A 20,014-nucleotide genomic window follows, 5' to 3' on the forward strand; every position below is an offset into this window, starting at 1 on the left:
AAGCACGCTTAGCTTTGGAGTTCTTAAGTTTGGGCTTCCGAAAAGGAATGTGCACCTTGGTGATATGGATAGTACTATCTAACCTTTTAAGTCATACTTAACCAGAATCTCAGAACCGGGATATTATTACATTTTTAGTTAAGGAATAATGGGTTGGATTTGAGCTTTCTAATCCAACCCATTAAAGAGGATTATATATAGATATAATTTGGAGAGAATTAGTAACAAGTTTCATTATTTGGTTGATTGGCTTTTGAAAATCCAGTCCTCCTCTCCCTCTCCTCTCTCTCCTACCGCCAATAAGAGGGCTCTCCCTCTTATTGTCATGACCACCACAAGGGAGAAAACTCTCCCTTGTGTGCTTCTCTTCTTCTTCCTCTTGATCACTCTTTTTCGCTTGTGTCTAGTAACTTTCGAAGGAGAGGCTTGTACTTAAGGAGTTGTCTTAAGGAGTTTGGTGTGGATACGAATAGAGGTGAGGTTTGACAACGTCGCTACGGTTGATGCCCTTCTCGTTATAGGTCATTCGTAAGGTATAACTAGTGTAAATTTACTTCCCATAAAATTTGAATTATGCGATCATATTTGACATATTATATCCTTGTATGCGTGTGGTGTGTGTGATGTAATAATTAGGAATTATTATTTTATTTTTCACTGCATATTTTTACAAAATGTGTTCTAGCACGCACCAGCATAAGGTATATTCTAACAATGATATTAGAGTCTGATCGTGCTATGATATGATCGTAAAATATTTTACGGTTTGTAATTAGTATTGTAATTAATTTTGGAAGTTTTTTAGAATTATTTAGACTTTTGTTTAATTTTTGGAAGTTTCCTAAATTGTTAGGAAATTTCATTTTTGGAAAATTTCTGATATAATTTTAGAAAATTAAATTTTAAATATTTTGTTAATTTAGAAATTATCATTTCTGGAATTTTTTAAAATTTTTAGAAATATTCTATTTTTAGAAAATTTTCTAATTTGTTAAATAATACCAAATACGGAAAGATTATGAAATTATAAAAAAAATCCAAATACGAGGTATTTTAAATTAAATTATAGAATTAATCTTTTTTAGAATTTTCAGATTTATTAAAATATTCTATTTTTTGGAAAGTTTCCTAAATTATTAGGAAATATCAAATTTGAAAAGATTTAAAACATTATTAAAAATCTAGATTTGAGATATTGTAAATTAAATTATAGAATTAATTTTTTCTAGAATTTTTAGATTTATTAAAATATTCTATTTTTAGAAATTTTTCTAAATTGTTAGAAAATACCAAATTTGAAAAGATTTGAAAAATCATAAAAAAATTTAGATTTAAATTATTCTATAATAAATTAAGAAATTATTAATTATTTATTTCATAAATTGTTAGAAAATTAATTTAGAAATTTATTTTCAAAATAATTAAAGATTCTTGATTGATAGAAAGATTTTAAATGAAATATATTAATTAAATTTAGAAATTAGTTTACTAATTTGATTAGATAAATTTTGATTTATTAAAATCAGATTTATAACATATTTTTATTTCCAAAATAGAATTATAACATATGTAAATTTATGTCATATTCATACCACATTGTTTGTCATGCAGATGCATTAATTATGACATGATTATATTTTGCCATGCGTGTGATATAATTAGATCTTACCATATATGTGATGTGTCATGCTATGTCATGCATACGATGTGTCATGTCATCATTTATGTCATGCATGCGATGTGTCATGTCATCATTTATGTCATGTGTATAATGTCATATAGATAGAATATTTGCATGATGTATATGAGACCAAATCCCTTACTCAATATTAAAACCTACACCTTCCGTTAATATGGTAAGAATCAGAGTTTAAGTTCTTGTTCGAGTTGTTGGCCAAAGTCAAGCTCAAACTTGAAATTAAATATGTTCAAACCATAGAGATACAATCTCATGATTAACGGGTCGGTTTTAAACTTGAAGCGTTGATTTGTTATGCCAAAGGCATGATCAATGTGGATAGAGGTGAAGTTGGGTGATATATATTTGATGTATACTTGTTAATGTGTTAACAACTCAATATTTATGCGAAGATCAATCAGTTGTTAGCATAATATGATAGTTGCATATAAGTGATATGCAATCGGTAAACTTGTTACCTACCTCTATAGCTAAGAATGACTTGTTGGCCAAAGTCAAGGTTATTCTTATCTGTAGTGGATATCAACCCACTTGGAGAAAATCTACCATCTCCTGAATTCAAAAATAAGGGTATTTGAGTTTGATAAATAACCAGACTTTTATGTAAATTATTTATATAAATAATATCATATTTCTCATAAATTCTTATTTTTGTATTTCTAGGTTAATCATTTAGTTATGACTTCTGTTAATCCGTGTTCGATTTTAGACTCGAATAAACTGATTGGGTCATGCTTTTTAGACTGGTTTCAAAATTTGAGAATTGTTCTCAAAGCTGAGAAACTAGCTTATGTCCTTGATTAGCCTCTTCCCACAAGTCTTGATGTCGATACAATTGCAGACCAATTGTTGACCCTTCAAAAATATAAGAATGATTCTGTATTTTCAAGTTGTATCATGCTAGCTGCTATAACTCCTGAACTATAGAAATAACATGAGCATTTGGATGCTTATCATATTGTCTATCATCTCTGTGAGCTATTTGATGAGCAAGCTAGATCCGAAAGGTTCGAAGTCTCTAAGTTTCTCTTTTGCTCAAAGATGCAGGAGGGTTCATTCATAGTACAATATGTACTAAAGATAAACGGTTACATAGAGCGTTTAACATAACTCAGTTTTATAATGGATTATGAGTTAAGTATTGACTTAATTTTACATAGTTTACTAAAAAGTCATTCATAATTTGTGATGAACTATTGGATGAAAATTTGGAATCAACCATTACTGAGATGATTAATATGCTTAAGACTGTAGAGCCTTCTATTAAAGGTGAACATAAAACTATGATGTTAGTAGACTCCTTTAAGAAAGGTTCTAAGAGGAAACTAAAATATCAGGCTAAGGAGAAGAGCAAAAAGGGAAAGATAATAGAACTGACACAAAAGCAGCCATGCCATCATTATGACAAGATGAGACACTGGCGAAGAAACTGCAAGATCTATCTTGAGTCCATGAAGAAGAATAAGGCATCCGATGCCCTATCCTCTTTAGATATTTTCGTTATTGATTGTCATGCTATTTCCTCACACACTTGGATATTGGATACTAGGTGTGATTCACATATATATAATGACATACAGGGGCTAAGTAATAGCAGAAGACTCGTCAAGGGAGAAACAAGTGCGCGAGTTGGGAATGGAGCAAAGGTTGCTGCAGTTGCCATCAAAACATATTTGTTATAGTTTCCTAGTGAACTTGTTTTAGAACTAGATAATTGTTATTTTGTTCCTGTATTAATAAAGAACATTGTTTCTATTTCTTGCTTAAATAGAACAGGTTTCCATTTGAATTTTAGTAACAATTGTTGTTATATAACATTGAATGATGTTCTTTATGACACTGAAACTTTATGCAATGATATCTACACATTAGATACATCTAGTGACACATTCAATATCGATACAAGCAATAAACACGTCCGATTAAATAATCAATTAACCTATGACTCGTGGCGTTGTCGCCTTGGCCATATAAGCAAGAAATGCATGTCTGAATTGTAAAATATTGCAGTTCTTAAATCATTTGAATTAGATACATTTGATATATGTGATTTATGTTTAAAAGGCAAGATGATTGATCCTGTTTGAGATTTGCGAAGATGAGTATTGGTTGCGATGAATGGTGAAGACCTCTAATGAAGATGAACTTCGAAGATTTGGAGAAACTCTTTCACGCTCCTACACACAGTGAGACGACTCAATAAAGCGTTAGTGACCTAAGACCGGGGTGGGAATCCCTTGCTAGACCCTCCGACGCTCAAGTCAGTTCCTCTCAAAGATGGAAGAAGAAGATGAAGAAGAAGAAGAACAGTAATTGAAGTGAAAACAGAGTTTAGATGCTAGAACTTGCGTACCTTGCCAACGGAAAAGATTCTCCTTTTTATACCACCTCACGTGACCTTCGTAGTCGTGAGGTGGTCCCCGATTCGTTAGAGTTTGTTAGAAGATGAAGTCATCTTCTATACTTCGTGCAATAATTCTTTAAGGAATCTTTTCTGTACCCCAGATCTACCCATTTTGTCATTTATGACACGTCATCATAATTGAAGAAGCTTTTAGAAGATATTTCCCGCCAAACATTCTATTAAGCATGTTTCACCCAGTCGATCAAGCCAGCCGCATATACGGTTAAGAATACCTCCTGCTGAATATGTCTCGATCGGTCATTAAAGTTGGCTGCATATATTGTTGAGAATGCTTTCTGTAAAATATGTCTCGACCGGTCGTTCAAGCCGACCGTATATACTGTTCAGAATGTCTCCTGCTAAATATGTCTCAGTCGATCGTTCAAACCGGACACATATATTGTTCAAACTATCTCCTGCTGAATGTGTTCCAGTCGGTCATTCAAACCATCGTATATATTATTCAGAATATATCCTGTTGAATATGCTTCGACCAGTCGTTCAAGCCGACCAAATATACTGCTAAGAATGCTTCATGTTGAACCTGTCTTTTATGCCCGTTTAGGACTATTCTGCTTAACTAATGCCAAGTCGACTGCATACTCAATGGCTGACAGATAGATCCAGAGCGGCTCCCCAGCACTTGGCTTAGTTAACATAGGCAAGGAGTTAAGATACTCCTTGAGCTCTTGAACGCCCGTTCGCATTCCACGTCCCACTGGAATTTTATTGCTCGGCGCAACACCCTGAAGAATGGTAGGCTCCGGTCGAATGACTTGGATATGAATTTGGACAGTGTGGTGATCCATCTGGTCAGCCGTTGGACCTCCTTCAAGTTGCAGGGTGGGGGCATGTCTTGTAGCGCCTTCAGTTTGCTCGAATTCACCTCTGTACCCCATTCGGTGATGATATATCTGAGGAAGCGTCCACTCTTAGTGTTGAATAGACACTTGCTTGAGTTTAGCTTCATCCCGTATGTTCTCAAGGTTCGACATGTTTCTTCGATATCTGCACACAGATCAGCAGCTCATACTGACTTTATTAATATATCATCGACGTATACCTCCAAGTTGCAGCTGATCTGCTTCTAAAACACCTTATTCATTAGCCTCTAGTAGGTGGCATCAGCGTTCTTCAGTCCGAACGGCATGATGTTGTAGCAGAATGTTCTATCGGTTGTGATAAAGCTAACCTTTTCCTGATCTTCTTTGGCGAACAACACTTGGTGGTAGCTTTGATACGCATCGAGCATGTAGATCAGCTTACAGTCCGTCGTAGAGTCCACCATCTGATCTATCCGGGTAGTAGATAGAAATCCTTTAGGCACACCTTATTCAAGTCGCGGAAGTATATGCACACCCACCATTTATTGCCCGGCTTGGAGATCAGCACGACATTAGCGAGCCAGCTCGGGAATTGGACTTTCCGGATGTGGCCGACCTCCAGTAATTTCTCTATTTTTACCCGAATGATCAGGTTCTGCTCCGCGCTGAAGTCCCTTTTCCTCTGCTTTACGGGTCGGGTGTCAGGTCGGATATGAAGCTCGTTCTGGGCAATGCTTGGTGAGATTCTAGGGAGCTCGTCGGTTGACCAGGCGAACATGTCATGATTTCGCCTAAGGCAGGCGGATAGCTCTGCCTTTCTCTCGCTCTCCAAATCGGCTACAATGAAGGTGGTCGCTTACTCGCTTTCGACTAGCTCGGGTGAATCTAGACCTCTTTCTTTTCTTCATAAACCATTGCGAGGGGTTTCTCAATGATGGCATTCACCTCCAAGCACGGGTTTTTCCAAACGGTCCTTGCTTCTGATCTGACCATCTCGACGTATCATCGCCGAACGACCAATTGGTCGCCTTTGACTTCTCCCAACTTTTCATCCACCGGGAACTTAATCTTCTGGCAGTAGGTGGATACCACCGCTTATAACTCGTTGAGGGTCAGTCGGCCTAATATAACATTGTAGGCCGACGGTGCGTTTATCACAATGAAGTTTGTGATCCTTGTCCTCTTCAGGGGCTCTTCGCCTAGTGAGATGGCCAACTTGGTCTGGTCGATTGGCAATACTTCATTGCCCGTGAAACAGTAGAGCAGGGTCGTCATCGACAGCAGTTCGCTCCAGTCGATTTGCAACTGCTTGAATGTCTTCTTGTATATAATGTTCACCAAGCTCCCTATATCAACAAAAGGTTGATGGATTGTATAATTGGCAATTACTGCTCGGATGATCAGTGCATCGTCGTGAGGAATTTCCACTCCGTCTAAATCTCTAGGGCTGAAACTAATCTCGAGTCCTTCAACTTTCTCCCTGCTGCAGCCAACAATGTGGATCTCGAGTCACCGAGCATGAGACTTCCTTGCTCGATTAGAATCTCCGTTAGTCAACCCACCGGGGATCTCCTATCTCTCCCCGAGCGGTGTTACTCCGGTTCTCTTCCTCCCGTGCCGACGGTTTGTTCCGCTTGGCAAAGACTCGGGTGGGACTTTGATTGCTACCATGCTGAGGCTGATGGTGGCGTGGTTCGGCTGTTATCCTTTCTTCCTCCCTTCGGATGGTTGATCGATGCCTTTGTCACCAATAAGGTGATGGGGGATAGATGATGATATCCTCGCGGGGCCGGCCTGCTAACTGCCAGGTCATAGTAATCCCGGGTGTTGTGCGTTCCACTGGTGAAAGGAGCAGAACATTGGCATCTACATCTTGCCTTTTGTAGCCTTTGGACAAGCAGCCGCCACATGCTGCACGACATGTGTCCTGGGCTCATGTGGCGAGGCTCCTCCTGACCAAGGCCCCTTGGGGGGTTGATGACTGCTCGGCTGCCGCCGTTCAGACGATCCTGCGGGTTCGGCGGGCGTCTCTTTCTTCCTTGCCGCTTGGGCTTCTTTCACGATGATGTATTCGTTGACCTTCTTTTGTAGGTGGCCAAAGTCCCTCGGTGGCCTCCGAATGAGCGACCAGAAGAACTCTCCTTCAGTGAGCTCTTGGGTGAAGGCGTTCATCAACACGTCCAAGGAGACCGCCGGGATGTCCATCGCCACTTGATTGAAGCGCTAGATATAGACTCTCAATGCCTCTCGGGGCCCTTGCTTTAGAGAGAATAGATTCACACTTATCTTCTAGTGGTGACGACTGCTAGCAAAGTGATGCAGGAAGACCGCTCGGAAGTCTTTGAAGCTATGGATCGAGCTGCTCAGCAATCGTTTGAACAACGTTGCGCCGATCCAACTAGTGTGGTGAGGAAGACTTGACATTTCACCCCATCCGTGTACTGGTGAAGTGTTGTCGTGTTATCAAACTTGGCCAAGTGATCGTCGGGGTCGGTCACTCCATTACCCCGATCATCAGTGGGTAATGCTTTGGCAGAGGGTCATTTAGAATCCCCTCCAAAAATTGCTGATTGACTCGCTCGGGCAAATCATCCTCTCTGGGTGTCTTCATTTTCCTTGTGTCTCGAGCGGGTGCCTCATCTAAGGAAGATCCCCGATCTCTATCCACTCGACCCCTTTCTTCTGCTGGAGTCCATAACAGTGCTCGGTGGTATGGGACCGCTGCATTAGGGGCTTCCCCATAGGTGTTGATCGGCTTTTTGTTTAGCTCCCGAGTGGAAATTTGTTCTGCTCGGTCTCCTCGCTCAGCCTGACGACCTGCCGCTGAGGCTGCAGGCTCCTGTGCTTGGCGTTCGGATAGTGCCTGTTGGCGCTCGGCCAACGCCTGTTGGCGCTCGGCCAACGCCTGTTGTTGCTATTGCTCCACTACCTTCGCCGCTCGGGCTTGTATCAGCATGTCGAGCTCCTCTTGAATCAACGCCACCATTGTGAATCGTCAAACGTCTTCCATCTTCTCGTTCGGATGCAAGTTACGATTCTCACAGAGGCCGCCAAAATGATTTTGTCCGAAGGCGTGAAGCTGGAAAACTGAGGATGTAGTGGCTCTGCTGACTGGATGAAGACTTCGCTCCTCTCTGCAAAACAAACCAAATTAGTGAAGGGGTCACTGGCGTTGGCCCTCCGACACTCAAGTTAGAAACAATAGTAGGAAGAGAAATCGAAAATAATAGCGAGAAAGATCAATCTTGCCTTTCTTCATACCTAGCATAATTTTTTATACCTTTCTTAGTGGCTCTCCATCTTCTCATGTTTAATGATATTAATTATCGATAGAAGACATCTTTGTTTTGACTTCTTCGCATTCAATGATAGATGGAGTGTTCTCTTTTATTTTCTCTTCCTCTTATTAAGTATCTATCATTTCCTCTTTTATTATTTTATCGGTTCATTATTAATATGTACAATGCCAATGCCATACCCCAAGCCAGACTGGTGGCCTGCTCGGCCCACTCTCTTGTCGACCAACCTGACCGGACATTGGTTCATCCAGACCGGTCGACTGGACAGTGGTTCCTCCGATCGGATGCTGTAGCCACTTCCCGCTCGGGTCGGCCTAGCTTAAGCCATGGCGTTGATCGCCTTGACTTTGGCTTACACTGTGACAATTGACCCGTGCCAGATAAGCTCCTCCCTATCGCCGCATCAATGATAATGAGTCGGAGTCAAATTGGATTTCATATTTTTCGATCCATATCTATCGGGGATTAGATATCCATCCCTATATCCATATCCAACTATTATTAATTTATTATTAAACAAAAGCATATTACAATTAATATCAACATATTTTATATATATATATATATATATATATATATAATTCAGGTCAGATATTGAATATCAATAATCTCTTCGTACTCTCCGATTAGATATTAGATTCTCCATCTGGTTCAAATGAATTTACTATCCCTAATCAAAATTACCATATAGATCTTTATATCCAAACTAAAAATTCGAACAAAAATTAATCATTTACAATTTTAGCTTAAAAATTGAAAAAAAATCAAAATGACATCCTAGATTAATAGAAACATCATATTAGTATATGTTTTTCTAAAAAGTCAAATGAACACCCACATGAGTCTCTCATGATTTTATCATGAAAATACTCTTGAATTCAATGTTACTGTAAAAATTATCAACTAATTTTTATAATGTGTAGAAACTAACAGATAACTGTTACATATTATAAAAGTTACATGTTAACTTTTATACATTCGATTATGATTAATTTATCTTTATTTGAAATGTAATGAGTGTCATGAAGTCTTCATCGTTTAGTTTACTTGTTAAAATATTATTTTAATCAGATTATCACTTAAAAAGGTAAAATTATATCATTTAGTTTGCTTGTTAAAATATTATTTTAATCAGATTATCACTTAAAAAGGTAAAATTAAAATGATATAAAGTCATCGTTGTAGAAACTAACAATTAATTTTTACACGTTATAAAAATTAACAACTATCTTTTACACATTATAGAAGTTAAATGCTAATTTCTACTTCATCAAATAATATTTATTTGAATTGTAAGAAGTTTCAATTGTTTATTTTATTCATTGAAATTATTATTCAAATAAGTAAAATAAAAATAATATAAATTTACTATTACAGAAACTAACAACTAGGGATGACAATTTTCTCCGCGGGTTTGGAGCTCCGCGGGAAAAACCCGAAATGGGGATGGGGATCCCCGATTTTTTAGGGATGGGACGGGTTTGGGGCGAGTATGAGAATACTATCCCCATCCCCGAATCCGCCCCGAATATTATTATTATTAATATTAATAAATAATAATATGATTTTTTAAAAAAATATTAATAATAGTGTTAATATTAATATTAAAATTTTTGAAAATATTATTAATAATAATATTATTGATATTGATATTAATATTAATATTATCATTAATAATTATTATTAAATAATAATAATAATAATATAAATTAATTTAGAAATGGGGCGGAGATGGGGAATCCCCGAACCCGTGGGTTCGGGTTCGGGGAATCCCCGAATCCGAAAAAATGGAAACGGGACGGGGATGGGAATGACAAACCCGGCCCCGCTCCGCCGTGTTGCCATCCCTACTAACAACTAACTTTTATATGATCGAATAATTAGATAATGTATTGTAAAAATTAATTGCTAACTCTCATACGTTGTAAAAGTTAGAAGTTAGTCGTTAACTTCTATACGACCGAATGATCAATTAATGCCAGAGCATTTTTGATAAGTTATTCTCAAAAGGACGTAGAGGGGGACCTATTTGACTTTAATAGAAAAATAATACTCATGTGGCAGAAAACACAAATAATGAATGCCCATTTGATTTTTCGTCCAAATTCATTTGATCAATTTGAATGTGAGTACATTTTTTATTCAAAGTTGCATCGAATGCGTTATCTAAAATTTATACTCATATAGCTATTTCCAATAATTTTTAAAATCTAAGTTTTTGTTAGTCTTTTTATTTTACATCCACTGTGCTTGTTTCCTTTGAATTTCCGTTCCTGAGAGGTCAAGTCGAGCAAAATTTTATATTGTTCAAAATAAACTAATCCAGTCAAAGCAAAAAAAGCTTAAAAATAATTAAGTGCTCAAATTTAACTTGATTTATTTTTTATGAACTTAATCTTAATTAAGTTTGATTTGAGTTTGCGGATTTAGATGTTATTGAACTGAATTCAAACTTATTTAATTGGTCATAAAGCTTCTTTATCTATTATTCATGTACATTATTGAGGATCATTAATGAACTGAACACTTACAAGAAATTTGAAAAACACATAACGCAATGCTATAACAGTGGAGCATCTCAACCTACCACAGTTTTCCTCATAACAATCAACAAGTTCTCACAAGCTTCGGCCGCCACCGTTTCCACACCAAATGGACACCTTCCCTGAACTTCCAGTCCCCCACGACTCGCTTCCGGCCTTTGTTTTCTGCTGCCCCTCCGTCGCCTTGTTCTGTATCTGCATTCTTTAGAGGAACTTGTGGTGCTCCGACTACTGAGGCTTCCATAATTTCTAGGACCATCTTCCGCACTTGACTCATTTTAGGCCTGTTCTTGGGTTGCCGCAGCAGACATTTATTAGCCACAGAAGCAAGCTTTGTCGCAGACTTCATTGAGTATTCGTCGCCTAGCCTTGGATCCACAATTTTTTGAAACTTTTTAGTGTCTGATAAGTACGGTCGGATCCATTCTAAGAGCTTTTGTTCGCTTTTCGGTCGGTGTCTATCTATTGGAGGACGGCCGGTGATAAGTTCATATAAGAAAACTCCATAGCTCCATATGTCACTCTTAGAAGTAAGACGACCGGTTTGCACGTACTCAGGAGCAGCATATCCCACAGTTCCAACGACCTGTTAAGTTTCAAAAGAAAATTAAGGAACAAGGATATGGGATAGTTAGCTGCATACACTAATGAAATTCTGTCTGCAGGATATAGGGCCATGATATCGTTCTCTTTCTTATGTAGAAATATGCAGTTGAAATCTCTTCCTTATATATCGATAGTTGGAACAAAACATGTATGAAAGCTTCATTCAAACTTTCAAATGATGCTTATGTTCTTCTATTACTGAGATTCAATGCTATTGTTCTTTAGTAGTATCAGAAACTAAGCTACAAGTTACAACAGAATCTACCACCTTAGTGTTCACTAAAGGAACTTACCCTGAAGATCTAAGCAGCATTGACATCTTTTACCTACTCTTGTAAAGCTAGGAAATAGTGACTTCCTGACAAATTATTACATTTAGCAGCTAAGATCCTTAATGCTTTCACCTAAACTTATCAACTATTGCAAAAAGAACATGTAGGAAACGGGACAATTATACTATTCATTTAACAGCTTTACATCCACTTGCGATAAGTGGATGATACCAGCTTTAAGGGGTTGTATATACTAGTCATGTGGAGACAAAGCTTGTCGATGAAATTCTAAAAAAGTAGTTTAAGCTTTAATATGACAAGGGTTCAAACTATTGCAGAAAAATCAAATACAGCCATAAGGCAATATAGCAAGGAAGCTGATGGGACTTAATTGGGGTGTGGCATCACTTACTGCTGTTGAAACATGACTTAGTCCTTCTGTCGGTCCTTGTCTAGCCAAGCCAAAGTCTGACAATTTTGCATTCCATTCTTCATCTAATAGAATGTTGGACGACTTTAAATCTCTGAATATAATCTGTCATGTGGCATAAAATAAGCAACGCAATGGGACAAAGTGAATAAAAACCAAGAGAATCCGCATAAATTTAATCGCATTATTTGAGTAAGTGATGTCATAGTCAGCCCCATTCAACAATGCATTTCAATAAATAACAGGAAATGCATATGCATAAATGTGCATAATGTCAGCCAAGACACCATATAACATAGCATTTTCCAAAATAAAACAGAAATCCATTTTCCAACACGTGTAAAAGTTAGCTGATGAACTTCCATGTATGAAACACTCAAAACCACAATATGACAAAATTAATATGGCAAGAACAAACTATTGGTAGTATCTAAGTTGATGAAAACCTGGAAATCCATTTCCTCGTGCAAGTATGCCAATCCACACGCAGCATCACGCGCTATCCTTAATCTCATGTACCAAGAAAGTGTTGTCTTAGACCGAGTTGAGAAGTGATGTTGTACGCTTCTATTTGGCATATACTCATATATAAGCAGTCGTTGTATTCCCCTTTCATCGTCTTCAGCACAGTAACCTATTAATTTAACAAGATTTGGATGCTCAACCACCCCAAGAACATTAACTTCAGTTAGCCATTCCTTATGTCCCTACAATAATAACACAAGGTTACAAAACTAATTTTTGTATGAATATAAGAGGATATTGGCAAATTAAACCCTAAAACAAAACTCTCCATTTGTCCAAATAAATTATCAGGTACTCATTTAGTAGTTATTAGATTGTGAAATTCCCCTGCAGTATATTTATGAACACTCGACATCATGAGTGATGTGCAACAATTCTCATGCGGTACAAATTACAATGTCTAACTTCACTATATTACAGACACTCAATGTCATGAGTGGTGTTCAACAGAGAATATTACAGGGTTTTTGGAGACCGTGGATGCTTAAACATAAGAATTACATAGATGCACATGACTCATCCCTTGCATATAAATTATGAAATAAGAAATATATATTTAAAACAACAGCATGATTAATATGAATTTTAAGCAGTACATATGGCATAATAAGTTGGTAAGTTTGCCAACAAGGATTATTAAGTTTTTTTACTTGTAGATGACAAAATAAAATTGCCATGCAATGAAGATAAGAAGAAGATGCAACCATGGTTTATAATACCAAGCCATGATTTACCGTTCCACCCATCTACTGTCATGTCAAAAGGGATGAGACGCACATACATGGCTTTGAAAACCACGAACCGTGAGAAGCACTCCTTCCTCCTTTCTGTTGATGAAACTAGTGTTCAGGTTTTTGAGGTATGCCTCTTCTTCCATTGCCTTTTCCTCCATCCACCTCTTCCTTCGTTGTTTCTGTTCGCCTCTTCGTATGTCTTCCTTGATCTGCTTCTTTGTTCATCTTCCTCTACCACCTCTTCCTCTATCTGTCTTTTTCTCCTCTTCCTCACCTTCCTCCATCTGCCTCTTCCTCCATCTTCCTTCATTAGACTTAATTCATTGCCATTCTCTTCTCTAATGGGACATGAACCAGAAAAGAGAAGAACAAAGATGTCTCGCTTTCTCTTCTTCTTTCTCTTTCTCTTCCTCTACTTAATTGAAGTGCTTTATCTCTTTTTGTGTAATCTATATTTGTAGATATAGAATTAAGCAATTTTGATATTATTAAAGTTAGCTACAGCACCAAATCTTGGATATCCTTCTGTTGTTGTTTGTTTTGTTGTTGATTATTCATAACATAGTTTGACAAAAATTGGTGAATTCTATAGTAGCATCACTTTTCTATTTGTTGGTAAAATTGACGGGATAGGAGATAAATGTCATATCTTGGCTTAATCTGAATCATTATTGATCTACAATTTTGGTAAATGTTGCATTTGAAATTAAAATTTATTTTCGTATTGCAACTCACTATTCCTAGATAACATAATCTAGCCAACACAAAGTATATTGATATATACTTATTGATGCAAGAGAATTCTGTGGATTTTTTTTTTATTAATTTTAGAAAATTAGTCATTTTTGTAATTTTTGAGTTTTTTTGTATTTTAAGTATTTTTGATAATTTCTATTTGTACAATTTTAGGATTTTAGTCTCTTTAGGATTTGTGAGATTTGAGTCTGTTTTGATTTTTTTTTCCTTTCTATTAGGATTTTTCTTCTCTGTTAAGATTTTTCTTTTCTTGCGCATCTTAGAGTTTTTGGTCTATATAAGGGTCGGTTTAGTTGATGTTTTTAGGAGATTTTTGATTTAATAATATTTTCGACAGCGCCGTTATTTTCTTATTTCATGGTATTCTTCTTCGAATCAACGGATTCAATAGTTTGCGGATAATCGCTATCTCGTCCGACGTCAGTTGGTATCAAAGTTCCTAAGGTAAATTCGTTATCTTAATGGTCCCTCTAGTGCCGACCCCACGAATATGGAGGGAGGTAAATGCAATTACACAGACGTTAAGCGTATGGTGGGATAAACCCTGACTTGTCAGTTTCTGAGAATCGACCTCTAGCTATTACACTAGAGATGTCATGCGTACACTGTCTGCGCTACGCCCTGGGGGTGGTAGCAAAGCTCCTAGATCCCATGGATGGTCGTCGTGGTCGTGACAGGTAGGTTCCGGCTGAAGAAGTCTAATATCATGATTATAGCACCCAAGATGAGATCAAGATCTATAGAGACAAGTCGAAGTTATCCCAACGTCTAATGGCACAAGATCATAAAGATTATAATTTCCTTTATTCCTCTTTTAAAAAATCATTAATTTCCAATCAAGGAGAGATGTGAAAGTGCAAGCTTGGTGTCGAGGGATTTGGGATCAATCGCCCCGCCACCAACAATTTCGAGGGAACGCCAACACCGCAAGGCCTCTATGCCCCCCTTCCTCCTGCAATAGCGGAGACAACCATGGGATGTAAACCTTGACAACATCGAGTACGATCAATCTGACTCTCCCGATCATCAAATTAGAGGTGGCGGAGACAATGACAAGATCAAAATATTTGGTGATCCAATTTACGATAAAGACGAGACCAAGTCAACTAACGAGCCAATTTATGATGATGATGAAATTGATAAAGTTGGTATGGATCTTCAAATTGAGGAAGAAGTAAAACAAATATTGATATGGATGAGCCTCAAGATTTTGATATCGATGGATCAAAGTTGGGTTCCTTCGGATCTGATGAAGAAATGAATGGTGCGGATGAAAAGTCTAAAAAAGACAATGTTATTGATGAGGATGTTTCTCAAGTGGACAATAACTCTGCTGGAACACTGAAATCTGAATACAACTTGGTTAGGGAAGATATGGCTGATGTGAAAGGCAATGACCAGTCCAAGGTTGAATTTGGTGAACCCAATAAAATTCCCTCCTAGCAGAGAGAAGAAACACGTGCATTAGCTGATACAGGAAGAAAAGATGATGTTGTTGGTGGACCAAGAAAAATCGGCGAGAATTTGGTGAGTGTTGATTTGTCAGCTGAGATTAAAAAAGCTACCAAAAAGAAAGTTGTTAAAAAGGTAGTGAAAGGAAAGGTAGTCAACAAGAAACCGATTATGGTAGAAGCTGACAGAAGCATCAACAGGAAGATAATATGGATATTGAAGATGGACTCACAGAAGATAAAGCCAATTCATCTGAAGGCCTGACTGGCATGAAAACTAAAAATGAGCCAACTGTTATGGATGGTACAGAAGTGGTTAACAATGAACATGATGGCATGGCATGTGAGGGAGATGCCAATTGGAAAATCCTAATGCACGAGCAAGGTTTCTACATAGTTTTGCAACTCCAACTTAACCGTTTTGAATATGATGCCATTTGAGCAATAATGATGAAGATAAATGATCGTGGTGGAGTGCATGGTGGACATTATTATGCTTTCATAAGACCAGATCAGCTGTTATCAAGTTTTGCCAAGTTAAAACCTGAGGATCTTCCCCCGGACTACCGCCTGACTTGAGGACGAGTTCTTTTCAATCAAGGGCGACTGATGCCGAGGATTCTATGGTTCTTTTTTTTTATTATTAATTTTAGTAAATTAATATATTTTTGTATTTTTTTTTAGTTTTTTGGTATTTTTGGTAATTTCAATCTTTTACAATTTTGGGATTTTTAGTCCATTTAGAATTTTTAGGATTTGAATATATTTCATTTTTTTCCTTTCTATTAGGATTTTCCCTTTCCGTTTTCCTTTCTTGCACGTCTTAGAGTTTTTGGCCTATATTAGAGTCTATTTAGTTAATGTTTAGAGGAGATATTTGGTTTAATAATATTTTCGGCAGTGCTGTTATTTTCCCATTTCCTAATATTCTTCTTCGAATCAACATATTTTAGAAGATTTTTTCCGGTATTCGTGCACGAATCAACGGATTCAATAGCCCATAGGATAATTATTATTCCACCCGGCGTCACTTATACATATACTAATATATATTTATATAAAATGTATGGAAATTGTATTGGCACAATATGAAATGATACTAAAATCACATCGTTCTGTTCAGATATCAAAACTCTAGCATGACTTGAGTTTTTAAACCTTGGAAGGATGCAACTGATACTATCCACTCTTTTGGATGTTGCAAATGTCGATGCCCTTCTCATTGCTAGACAAAGCAACAAAATTTAACACACAAACTCTCTGCAATGGTTTCACTTGAAACGAGTATTCAGATTACTTTTCCATGTGATGAACATGCTTCTCAGTATTCGTGCATGAATCAACGGATTCAATAGCCCTCAAGATAATCACTATCCCACCCGGCGTCACTTATACATATACTAATATATATTTATATAAAATGTACAGAAATTGAATTGGCACAATATGAAATGATATTGAAACCACATCATTCTGTTCAGATATCAAAACTCTAGCATGACTTGAGTTTTTAAACCTTGGAAGGATGCAACTGATACTATCCACTCTTTTGGATGTTGCAAATGTCAATGCCCTTCTCATTGCTAGACAATGCAACAAAATTTAACACAGAAACTCTGCAATGGTTTCACTTGAAACGAGTATTAAGATTACTCTGCCATGTGATGAACATGCCTCTCAAGGTTTTATAGTTTTGTAATTGATAGAAGTATTACACTGCCAAAATCAATTTGCTTGCTAGCCAGCCAAGCATGGGGCAAATGATCAAGACTAACATATAGCACTATTCATGTCATTTCATGTAAAATACTCAATGAAATACAGGAAATAATGAAAAAAAGATAAAAACAACTTATACCATACTGTACAATTGTTATGCCTTATAGGCTCCATGTGGTGTTTACCACAACACTCATGTTTGCCTGAATTAAGTAAACAATAGAAGTGATGAGTGTAATCATCTACATTAACCGGTGTGTCTATCCTATAAGCACCAGGGAAGAGGAAATCCCAATAATTTTTTTTCTACTAAATGCATCATTAAGCTTACAGTTAAAATTATTGGATCCTATGGGGTTAGACTCTAATATACAAGGTTTAGATGCAAATATAAATATGGAGAATCTATATAGTCTTGATTCTTGATGAAGTCCAAGATGAAACTTTAAATTACACACACACACACACATGTGAAATCACACACCAAATAGAACCAGATTATATCACTGTGATTTTTGTCCTTAAATATAACAATTAACTTTAAAATATCTATTTTTAGCAATTAACTTTAAATAACAAGACTGTCATTAAGTGAAAAGGGAATATATAGTAGAAGATAACTAATGAGTTTGCATCCAAAAGGAAACTTGCCTGCTGTCCCTTGCGACTTAGTTGCTTGACAGCAATCTCAATCTTTATATTTGAATCTTCAAGGCTCTTGATTGTTCCCCTGTAAACCGATCCAAACCCACCTTCCCCCAGTATTAGAGACCGGCTAAAATTCCTTGTGGCATTCCTCAGTTCTGAAAATGTGAATACCCTGAGATTGCAAGGTCTCTGGGAGAAACTAGGATAGTTGGGCCTTCCCATGGAGTCAACACCAATAACCTCTCCAGAGTTGAACTCAGTTTCTGATCTTCTAAAATCATGATCAATTGATGTGGTGCTATTAGATCGAAGTGAAGTGGACAATCTTAATTGGATCTCCTCTTTTACCACTCCATTTAGGAATGAGAAACACTTCATTGCTAACTTAGGAGAACCTAATGATGGAATAATTGATACTAGACATTAGCTAAAGGAGAATTTGGAATCTAAAAATTACTAGGTTCAATTCAGAATTATGACTACATATGAGCATCTTACATCTCATTTGAAACTATTTCTTAAGAAAAAAAGGAATTCCAATTCCATAATAGAAATGAATTCTAAAGAATTAAAAGCACAGTTCTTGTGTAGTATAGAATTGAAATGAAATTTCATTGGTTAGGGAGTTAGAGGAAATTGTCCTTGCACTATATATTACGAGCGTGTTAAAAATAAGCTTGAAGAAAAAAATTGCAAGGATTTAGAACTTCAATCATGTACTGTGTGATAAAAAAATCCTTTCCTTTTCAGTTCCTAGTTCTGTTAATCACAAGGACATTCATTAGATCTATTGTATAAGTTTCCAATTCACAAATGTTGTGTGTTCCAAGCAAAATGAAGGGAAGAATATCAACTAATTTTCTATGTCAAGGCATAATTTCAGTTCAATGAAAGGTAGAAATTCCTTGAACAAGATGCCTAAACTATTAGATTTCTATTCCTCCGACAATATTAATTATTATTAACCCAAAAGGAATGGATTAATGATTCCTAAGTGAACTGCAATTTACAATTCCGCTTCCACGACCAAATATATTGTTCTTACTCCCAATACCTTCTTAAAGGAAACCTCTTGCCCCCAAAACTAACCTTATACTTCAGTTACCTGTAAAAAAAATAGACTTTGACTAAACTAAGAGCAGTAACTCTCCTAAAAAATTCCCAATTAGCAACGAACTAATACAATTCAAAACAAAGACAAAGCATAAGGTAAAGCGAATAAAAGGAACGTATTTAAAACTTGTTCACGCCAATCATGCACAGATTACCTTCCCCTACCATCAACACAAAAAAGCAGTAAGCTGGGTGGGAAAACACCGAAAATGGGTAGAGCTTCCTACCTCATCGACTCCGCAAAAAAGCAATCACGAAGGGCAGCTAGACGAGCCAAAATCACCGTATAACTGGAAAAAATTTCTCCTCACCTCTCCAACCGGTCCAGGGAGAGAGAGAGAAGGAGACGGCAGAGAGAGAGGCGAAGACTGAAGACTGAAGAGCCCGTGGGAGACCGAGAGCATTCAACGGCGCACAAGCAAATTACACGGAGAGGGATCTCCGTCCCTTTCGAAAGAGGCCACCGTATCTCTCGATCCGATCCGTCAATGCATAACGTGACACGCACGTGCTCGGCAGTCGCCCACTTTAGCCGTCCATCACGGGGCCGTCTGAATCTGAACGCGCGAGGTTGCGTCGGGGAAGGACACGACTGGAACGAGTGATGCGATTTCATTGGCTGGAGCTATGTGGGACCGATCCGCCAGTTGGCATCCACCGCGGTTGTGGTCAACTCTGGCGGTTTGAATGTTGGAACCGGTGGATATGCCTTTTAAGTCCATTTTCAGAATATTTTTTTATTTTACCCCCTTAGTGTTATCAATTTTTAGTTTATCTTTTAGACGATGACAGTTTTTACACCAATAACAGAAGTTTAATTAGTGTAATTAATGTGTAAAAAGAAATCTCTTAAAACATCCGTAATGCTTTTAACGTGAAATGTGTTAATACTTATTTTTTATTATTATTTTTAATCTATAGTATTAACATGTTTAAAGATTTAAATATTTATCCAGGAAGATGTGGTTAGGTATTTCAAGTTATTAATGAG

At 37.0% G+C, this 20,014-nt stretch overlaps 1 protein-coding gene across 1 annotated transcript; it reads right to left on the reverse strand.

The window, feature by feature from the left end:
- Positions 1-10,662: 10,662 nt before the first annotated feature.
- Positions 10,663-19,431, reverse strand: LOC122026161 (serine/threonine-protein kinase PCRK1-like). Its single transcript, XM_042584801.1, has 5 exons — positions 19,251-19,431; positions 17,914-18,305; positions 12,524-12,784; positions 12,060-12,182; positions 10,663-11,355 (listed from the first exon to the last, which is right to left on the reverse strand). Exons 2-5 carry the CDS (start codon positions 18,286-18,288, stop codon positions 10,834-10,836), a joined length of 1,281 nt encoding a protein of 426 aa, XP_042440735.1. The 5' UTR covers positions 18,289-18,305; positions 19,251-19,431; the 3' UTR covers positions 10,663-10,833.
- Positions 19,432-20,014: the final 583 nt, after the last annotated feature.

This window comes from Zingiber officinale, chromosome 10A (genome assembly GCF_018446385.1).
Source record: "Zingiber officinale cultivar Zhangliang chromosome 10A, Zo_v1.1, whole genome shotgun sequence".
Taxonomy (NCBI): Eukaryota; Viridiplantae; Streptophyta; class Magnoliopsida; order Zingiberales; family Zingiberaceae; genus Zingiber; species Zingiber officinale.

What these genes read in the sequence shown, in the direction of transcription:
- LOC122026161 (XM_042584801.1), bottom strand. Translation starts at nt 18,288, where the DNA reads ATGAAGTGTTTCTCATTCCTAAATGGAGTGGTAAAAGAGGAGATCCAA. An exon ending in TAAGTCGCAAGGGACAGCAG is followed by an intron (nt 12,785 to 17,913) that starts GCAAGTTTCCTT and finishes TTATTATTGTAG; the next exon opens with GGACATAAGGAATGGCTAAC. An exon ending in TAAGTCATGTTTCAACAGCA is followed by an intron (nt 11,356 to 12,059) that starts GTAAGTGATGCC and finishes GAAACTTAACAG; the next exon opens with GTCGTTGGAACTGTGGGATA.